Here is an 8,377-nt window from a genome sequence, read left to right on the forward strand (position 1 = left end):
AATGTTTGGATTACATAGATTTAAATCAAATAGGTCATGGTCCTATACAGCATTAATGCTTCTTCTGGTGCATATATCTAACAATCTGACTTCTCTATACGTTTTTCGTCTTCTATTTATCTATCAGCGCAAGGAACAACTCCAAACTCGTAGTTGGACGGCCTTATTCAATCTGGGCCAAGAAGGCTGGTTTTGAACGGCACCCTAGAAACTGAAAGAGGGGTCGTTTTTCCGCCCAAACACCTCCCCCTTCCTTCCCTTGTCTCCCTTGGAGTCTGGGGTGAAATTGTTGCCATTGCTTACTGTTCTATGATCAGTTGGACATTTTCCCTGAACATTAGCGAGGTTTGAGCTTTGGATGTTTAAACGGATCCTGGATCTGCCCAGGACCATTCGCTTCTAGTCTCCTCCCCCTCGCCTCTCCCGACGGCCTGGCTTTTCCTTCCACTCCACTTCAGAAACGCCAAGCGGCCCTACGTTCCCACGCCTCTGTACAACAACCAACAAGCATTTTGTCTTGAATCAGCAAGGATTTTAATATGCGGAAACGACCTCTTTAAATGCCGTCAATGGACGTTACACATCGTGCAAATTGGATAATCGTCGGGAAATAAGTAAATAGCACTGCCGACTGCGGATCTGACATATTTCCTCTGGAACACACAGCTCAGAAACTTTTTTTTGTGGCGCGTGTACAGCGCTCGCTACAGGCGTCAATAGCTTACTGCTTTCTTTGTCATTTATCTTTTTCTCTCGATTTTTCCATCGTTGGTAACGTTGCAAGTTTAGCAAAAATATTTGCACATATGGATTTTACTATCTGGATGTGTGTGGTTTTTTAATCTAAGTGACTTGCAGTTTCTACTTTTTCCTGTCTGGAGAGACGCGACAAGAAGGAAGACGAGCGCCCACCCTCAGGAATTTGAACAAGCAAGAAAATGAACGTGCATTGAATGTTGGCTGGCGACTTTACACAGAAATTAGCCAGTTGAAAAGCTAGCAAGCTTTCTTAGATTTTAATTGAGTTCGCATTGTAGCTGGGTTTAAAGTAGGATAGGATATGCTGGCTATCTAATCGGATTCGATAGATGCGTTTGTCCAAACGGAGACAGTAGCTAGCTAGCAACAACAACAACATAGTTTGTTACACAAATTTCAACATGCCGCAGTTGAACGGTGGAGGAGGGGATGACTTGGGAGCAAACGACGAGTTGATATCTTTCAAAGACGAAGGGGAGCAGGAGGAGAAGATCTCGGAAAATGTTTCTGCCGAACGGGATCTAGACGACGTCAAGTCCTCTCTGGTCAACGAATCCGAAAACAACAGCAGTTCCTCCGACTCCGAGGTAGGCAAGCTAACTTAGTAGCATAGCTAGCTAACACTAGCTTCAAGGCAGCTAGCTAAAACATTTAGCCAGCCGACGACGTAGCAAGCTACCTAGCTAGTTTAGCCCGCTGCAGTGTTATTTGCTACCTACTCAAGTAGTAAAATAATCAACTCAACTAAGCGATCAATTCAGTTTGTGAGACGGACATCATGTGATTGCCTTTGTTTTCCTGTCAATGTGTATCTACAGGCTGACAGACGTCCCCGGCCCAGACCAGACTTGGAAAGTTATGTCCGACAGAGAGAGTTCTTTGCCGAAGGTAAAACTCCATCTCTGTAGAACACTAGAGTTTATATTACAGCAATGAAATGACCTCTCTCTCCTTGGGCTCACGGACATTTGTAATAAGTCAATCCTGCATTTCCTATTATGAATTCAGTCACACACCATGACCATGTTCCTGAATTGTTTCCTGTCAGCCTTGAGGAGACAGCAGGATGGAGGATTGTTCAAGCCTTCACCATATGCTGGTTATCCATTCCTGATGATCCCAGACCTCGCTAACCTCAGTAACCTTGGTAACCCTTACCTTACCAATGGAGCCCTTTCTCCCGGAGCCAGGACGGTGAGTCATCACTCACACACCTTCAAAAATGTGCACGTACACTCGCAAACAAGTGTGTGTAATGTTACTCCACTAACACAGTTTTGGGAGTTTGGATACCTGATTTTTAGACACCGATACTGTGCTTTGTGATTCTGGGTGGGTGAGTTAAGCCGATATGAGATATTTGCCTGTAGGGGCAAATAAGCCTAAGCAAGCGCTCCTAAACTTCTGCACACACACACACACACACACCAGTGACAGACGAGACAGATCGCATGGATGGCTTTAGCCTGGGTGCTGGTGCTTATTGTGTGCAGCCATGCATTGAGAAGTTGGTACTTTCAGAACGCACAGGCTTTGTGTGGTTCTGTGTGTCCCCGCATTAGGGTTAGTCATTCTAAAAGCTCCACTGAGCTGCCTCCCCTCTGGTATGACTGAGGACACTGTGCCTGGCCGGACCGAGCACTGTGTCCTCGCAGTGTCTATGAAAGTGGCCTATTGTGAGTTTTGAGCCCGACATGTTGTACGCGTGTGAATGAGTGTGCTCGACCTGTTGTGATAACACAATGCGTGCTGGTGCGGCCCCAGACAGGCCCCGACACAGCCCCTGTTAAAGCCTGGCTGCAGCAGGAATGTGACTGTCTACTATTTCCATCGTCACCACCTCATACCACCAAGTTACAGTTTCAGCCGTGTTAGCCACCGGGCTAGCGACATGGTGGGTTTGCCACAGAGTTCCACAGAGGGGATTACGACCGTGCTTGTGTTTTTTAAGTCTAAACCCCAACCCCCCCCCCCTTCCTTCATGTTGAGATAATGGCCTCTGTTGATGCCCTGCCCTGGGGTGGGCAGTGTTTTAGCGGGTCAGGTGAATTACGGACGGATTTGGTGCTGTTGTTTAGAATGTTTGCCATAGTTTGCCAACGGTGGTCTCAGCGCTAATGTTAGTGATATCCTTTAGCAAGGCCTGCTTTGGTGGATTTACTCGCTGCTTTGTAATGCAGGGCAGTGGTGCTAAAGCCCCTTGCACACACACACACACACACACACACACACACACACACACACACACACACACACACACACAGACTGATACACGCACACCTGCATTCCTGTGTGTTCCCCTCCTCGTGTGTTCATGGGTCATTGTTGTCGTTAGCAGGGGGTGAATGGTCCTCATGCAGGTCTCCACAGGGGAGCATTACACCTCATTATACTAACACACAGTTACACACACGGTCCACCGGGACACCCAGACTGATGTACGACACACACGCACACGCAGTATCAGGTGTTTGCTGGTAACATCCCTGCATCTCACCTATCTCCCGTCCTGCGTGCGTGTGTGTGTTCAGCCCACATGGGTGCGGAGGGAACGGCACATGTTGACTTTAGTCAGCAGAGTGGGTTGATACTCCAACACCCCCCCCATCCCATTCTCCGCCAGCCCCCCCCCTTCCCCCCCACACTCACACACCCCACCCCTTCGCCAGCCTTCCTCACCCTTCCTCCAGACTTCTCAGGGCACAATGGAAACTCTGTGTACTTTTCAGCCCTGTCAGTAGGATGGCGTTTAAGAAGAAAAAAAAAAGAAAGAAAAACGGGTGTGTTTGGTGTGTGTGTGCGTGGCGCGCCCGTTCGTCTGAGAGGAAGGTAAACATGCTAACGCTAGCCGGGAGCTAGCTGACCCATAACACGGCCCTGTTTACTGTACTCATCTGCCCCTGCTTGCGGAACGTACACACAGCCCGCGCCAGGCTGTCTCCGAGCCGCCGCGCCCGCCACCTCTCCGTGTTCGTCCGCCTCGCACGTCCCGGACACATCTGGGGGGCGTGCGAGTGCGCGCGCGCTGGCCCACGTCGATAACAAAGTCGAGTTTGTTGAAAAGTGTTTTCGGACAGGGGGGGAGGGGGGGGGGGGGGGGGGGGAAAGTCCAGGAGTCTGAGACGGCCCCTCCACACACACACACCTGGGTGTCACCCTTGAGCAGCGGTGAATAGCAGGGTGGAGAGATGTGAATAGATAACAAACCCAAAAAAATGCTGTATCAACCATGACAAAGAGAGTTCCTCCCTCTCTCTCCTTCTCTTTTCTCCCTCCCTCCCTCCCTCTCTCGCTCTCCTTCTCTCTCTCTCTCTCTCTCTCGCTTGCTTCCTCTCTCGCTCTCCTTCTCTCTCTCTCTCTCTCTCTCTCTCTCTCTCTCTCTCTCTCTCTCTCTCTCTCTCTCTCTCGGTGGGTAGGTGGTGTTGACAGGCCTCCCTCCTGTGCTGTGTAAAGGTCTCCTTGTTTGTTTAGTTTAAGTGAGCCTCTCCTGGCAGCAGGACCGTTCCTCCATGGCTGTGTTTGCTCCTCATTGTCTTTCAGGTCTTAAAATACCGCGACAGAAGCTTGTCAAAAGCAACAACCTTTACACACGCTCTCCCCCCCCCCCACACACACATACACGCGCCCGCGCACTTGCCGCTCGTTTAAACACGCACTTTTTTTGGGGGGGGGGGGGGGGGGGGGGTGAATGCACATGCATGTTCACCCGTCGCCCAGGGGTTGCTAACCGAACTCGACATATTCCTTCCCGGATCAAGCTGCTATCTAGTTACCGATAAGAGAGGACGCGCCTACAACAGCCCTGCGGGCTTTGTGTAGGGCGCGAGGCTTAACGACTTTGCCCGGTCGCCTCACGCCGAGAAGCTCCCGGGTTTGATTCCCCCCCCCCGCGTGGCGCGCAGTTGGCGGCTAGCCTCTCCCGGGCCTTACGGTCCGGCGTTCGCACGTGGGGGGGGGGTTCCCCCCCTCCAGCAATATCGCCCCAAAACCCCCCAGAACAGACTGCCCTCGTGCCCGTGTCCCTGCCCCAGGGACATGGGGAAGCTTCTTGGGCATGGCCCCCGCCGGGGCGCTGTCGGTGTGGCCGGCCCGGGGAGGACGGGCCGCGCCGGATGGGACAAAGGGAAGAGGCGCGTTTTCTCCCCGTGGGCGCGCTCGTCACGCGCGAGCGCGTCTTCTCCCTGCGCGTGCGCGCGGCGCCACGTTTGTGAGACACATCGAAGGGGCTCTCTTCCCGGTTAAAAACCCCGATTCTCATCCCAGAACGGAGGCCGATCCGAACTCCCCGTGCGCCAGTGTAGGCCCCGGCTAGATGAGTTGTGTGTGTATTTTGGTGTTTTTAAGAGGCTGTAACTTTTGCTTCCAGCGCCAGCCGTACAGTGACCTCATACCTCACGCAGTAATAAACCCTGATTGTGCAAGGGTGAAGTGTGTGTGTGTGTGTGTGTGTTCATCATTCTGGTATTTCTAACAGCTGGTTTCAGTTAGAGCTCACAGCCAGAGCTTCCTGGGGCCTCGGGATGGGGGGTGTGTGTGTGTCTGTGTGAGAAAGTGTGTTTAAACAGGATAGTGTGTGTGTGTGTGTGTTGCTGGGTAGAAGTTGCTGTGTATATGTCTGAGGGGGTCATGGATGGGGGATGGGGAGGGTGCAGAGCTTAGAGAAAGAGGGGCCTGATGAATTGGTGGGAAGAGTGTGTAGGAGGAGGCCGGCAATGTAAAGGCTCCAGGTGCGGTGGAGTTGTGTGCGTGTGTGTGTGTGTCACTCGCTGTGTGTGTAGTAGGACAGAACGAGTGTGTGTGTGTGTATGTAAAGTGTTTGTAGAGAAAGACACAGAAAAAGATGGAGACACTAAGAAGAATAGACAACAGAAAAGTGTGTGTTTCCAGGAAGGCCACAGCAGACAGTAGAGGACCTGTGAAGATGTCAGCTGGAACGAGGCCAAGCTGGATCACACCAGTCTGCTGATCTGTTATCTGTTCAGTGGAGGGTTATGACCAGGGTTATATAGTGTAGTGGAGGGTTATGTAAAGTAGTGTAGGGTTATGACCAGGGTTGTGTAGTGTAGGGTTATGACCAGGATTATGTAGAGTAGTGTAGGGTTGTGAGCAGGGTTGTGTAGTGTAGGGTTATGACCAGGGTTATGTAGAGTAGTGTAGGGTTATGTAGAGTAGTGTAGGGTTATGACCAGGGTTATGTAGTGTAGTGTAGGGTTACGACCAGGGTTATGTAGTGTAGTGTAGGGTTATGTATAGTTGTGTAGGATTATAACCAGGGTTGTGTAGTGTAGGGTTATGGCCACGGTTATGTAGAGTAGTGTAGGGTTATGACCAGGGTTATGTAGGGTTATGACCAGGGTTATGTAGTGTAGTGTAGGGGTTATGACCAGGGTTATGTAGTGTAGGGTTATGGCCAGGGTTATGTAGAGTAGTGTAGGGTTATGACCAGAGTTATGTAGAGTAGTGTAGGGTTATGACCAGGGTTATGTAGTGTAGTGTAGGGTTATGACCAGGGTTATGTAGAGTAGTGTAGGGTTATGACCAGGGTTATGTAGAGTAGTGTAGGGCTAGGACCAGGGTTATGAAGTGTAAGGCTAGGACCAGGGTTATGTAGTGTGTGTGTGTGTGTTAATAACACAATGCACAGCCCTCTAAAGCAGAGTGAAAATGCTATAATGTAGAGATCTCCAGTCTAACCCTTTGCCCCCCATGCCAGGGTGTGCCTGCTGGGTGCAGCAGGAGGGGGGGGGGGGTTTAGTGTTAGGTGAAGTTAACAATCCTCATGAATGAACACTTTCTCTGTACTGGCTCCATCTGGCCTGGGGAGAAAGGGCGGGAGGGGAGGGTGGAGGGGTGGAGGGTAATGACAAGGAAGGAGGGTGAGGAGAAGGAGAGAGGGTAATGGGGTGAGGAGAAGGATAGAGGGGGAGGAGAAGGATAGAGGGGGAGGAGAAGGAGGGAGGGATAGAGGGGGAGGAGAAGGAGGGAGGGATAAAGGGTGAGGAGAAGGAGGGGAGGGATAGAGGGTGAGGAGAAGGAGAGAGGGTGAGGAGAAGGAGAGAGGGATAGAGGGGGAGGAGAAGGAGAGAGGGATAGAGGGTGAGGAGAAGGAGGGAGGGATAAAGAGTGAGGAGAAGGAGGGAGGGATAGAGGGTGAGGAGAAGGAGAGAGGGATAGAGGGGGAGGAGAAGGAGGGAGGGATAGAGGGGGAGGAGAAGGAGGGAGGGATAAAGGGTGAGGAGAAGGAGGGAGGGATAAAGAGTGAGGAGAAGGAGGGCAGGGATAGAGGGTGAGGAGAAGGAGAGAGGGATAGAGGGGGAGGAGAAGGAGGGAGGGATAGAGGGGGAGGAGAAGGAGGGAGGGATAAAGGGTGAGGAGAAGGAGGGAGGGATAGAGGGAGAGGAGAAGGAGTGAGGGATAAAGGGTGAGGGGAAGGAGGGAGGGATAGAGGGAGAGGAGAAGAGTGAGGGATAGAGGGTGAGGAGACGGAGGAAGGGAGGGATAGAGGGTGAGGAGAAGGAGGGAGGGATAGAGGGGGAGGGGAAGGAGGGAGGGATAGAGGGAGAGGGAGAGGGGAAGGAGGGAGGGATAGAGGGAGAGGAGAAGGAGTGAGGGATAGAGGGGGAGGAGATGACGATCCGCAGTTGAGCAGCATCCCTATTTTCCCACAGTTCCCTCTCTCCCCTGCGCTGTTCATCACTGTCACTTCACTTCCCCCCCCCCTCTTCTTCTGTTCACCACTCCCTCTCTCCACCCTTTTTCTCTCTGCCTCTTCTTCAACCCCTTCCTCTGTTGCATTCCCCCCCGCTCTCACTCCCCCCCCCCCTCCCTCCTCTTGTCCCTCTCTCTTGTCCTTGCTGGAGCAGGGGGAGTTGCTTGGGGTCAGGGGTGAGAGTCCGGGGTCTGTTTACGTCACTCACAGTTGAGTGAGCACCAAAGGCCCTCTCCTGTTCTCTACGTGTGTGTGCGTGGGGGGGGGCGCGTCTGCTCGAAGAGAGCTCCTCGTTTCAGACAAGTCGGTCAACAGTGGGGTCTCCGACGGTGTGGGTGGGGGCCGGCGGGGTCAGGCTGCGATTGGACGGGTGCGGGATGGGGGCGCTGGTAGTACGGGGCTGCGATTGGATGGGTCAGGGATGTGGCATGGGGGGGGATGGGTGGTGCTTTGATTCCCTCACTTTGCGCGAAAATGCCACTGATGCTAAACAGTTAGACTCACAAACACACACACACGCAGACACACACACACCCTGCACAAGCAAACAGCGTCTTTCCAATCTTATTATGTCCTTGTGGTCCTCATTATGAGTTTTATTTGACCTGCTACACAATGGGGCCCTTATTCATGACTTTTGTGTGTGCGTGCGTGTTGCGCGCCTGTGTGTCTGTGTGTGTTCGTCTACCAGTCAGTGAAGCCGGTATTGCATGTCCAAAGCTTTGGCAGTAGCCCCCCCGCCCCGCCCCTCCTTTCCCCTCTTCCTCCTCTCTGCCACTCTGCCCTCCATGATAGCGTGGCCATTTATAGCCTCTTATCTAAACTTCCTTCCTCCCTGTCTCTGCTCTCTCACCTCTCTCTCTCTCTCTCTCTCTCTCTCTGCAGAGGTTCAACCAGAGTGTGCAGCTG

The 8,377-nt window shown here is 52.4% G+C and overlaps 1 protein-coding gene and 1 long non-coding RNA gene across 2 annotated transcripts in view; both read left to right on the top strand.

The window, feature by feature from the left end:
* The first annotated feature begins 435 nt into the window (after positions 1-435).
* Positions 436-8,377, top strand: part of tcf7l1a (transcription factor 7 like 1a) — a 12,309-nt gene continuing 4,367 nt past the window's right edge. The window contains exons 1-3 of the mRNA XM_062484120.1: positions 436-1,346; positions 1,578-1,647; positions 1,808-1,953. Of these exons, the coding sequence (XP_062340104.1) occupies positions 1,161-1,346; positions 1,578-1,647; positions 1,808-1,953 (402 nt within the window). The 5' untranslated portion in view covers positions 436-1,160. The remainder of the gene's footprint in view (positions 1,347-1,577; positions 1,648-1,807; positions 1,954-8,377) is intronic.
* Positions 5,040-6,295, top strand: LOC134038630 (uncharacterized). Its single transcript, XR_009932670.1, has 2 exons — positions 5,040-5,792; positions 5,867-6,295. It is a non-coding gene; the product is annotated as an uncharacterized LOC134038630 (long non-coding RNA).

The sequence above is a fragment of the Osmerus eperlanus genome, chromosome 18 (assembly GCF_963692335.1).
Source record: "Osmerus eperlanus chromosome 18, fOsmEpe2.1, whole genome shotgun sequence".
Lineage (NCBI taxonomy): Eukaryota > Metazoa > Chordata > Actinopteri > Osmeriformes > Osmeridae > Osmerus > Osmerus eperlanus.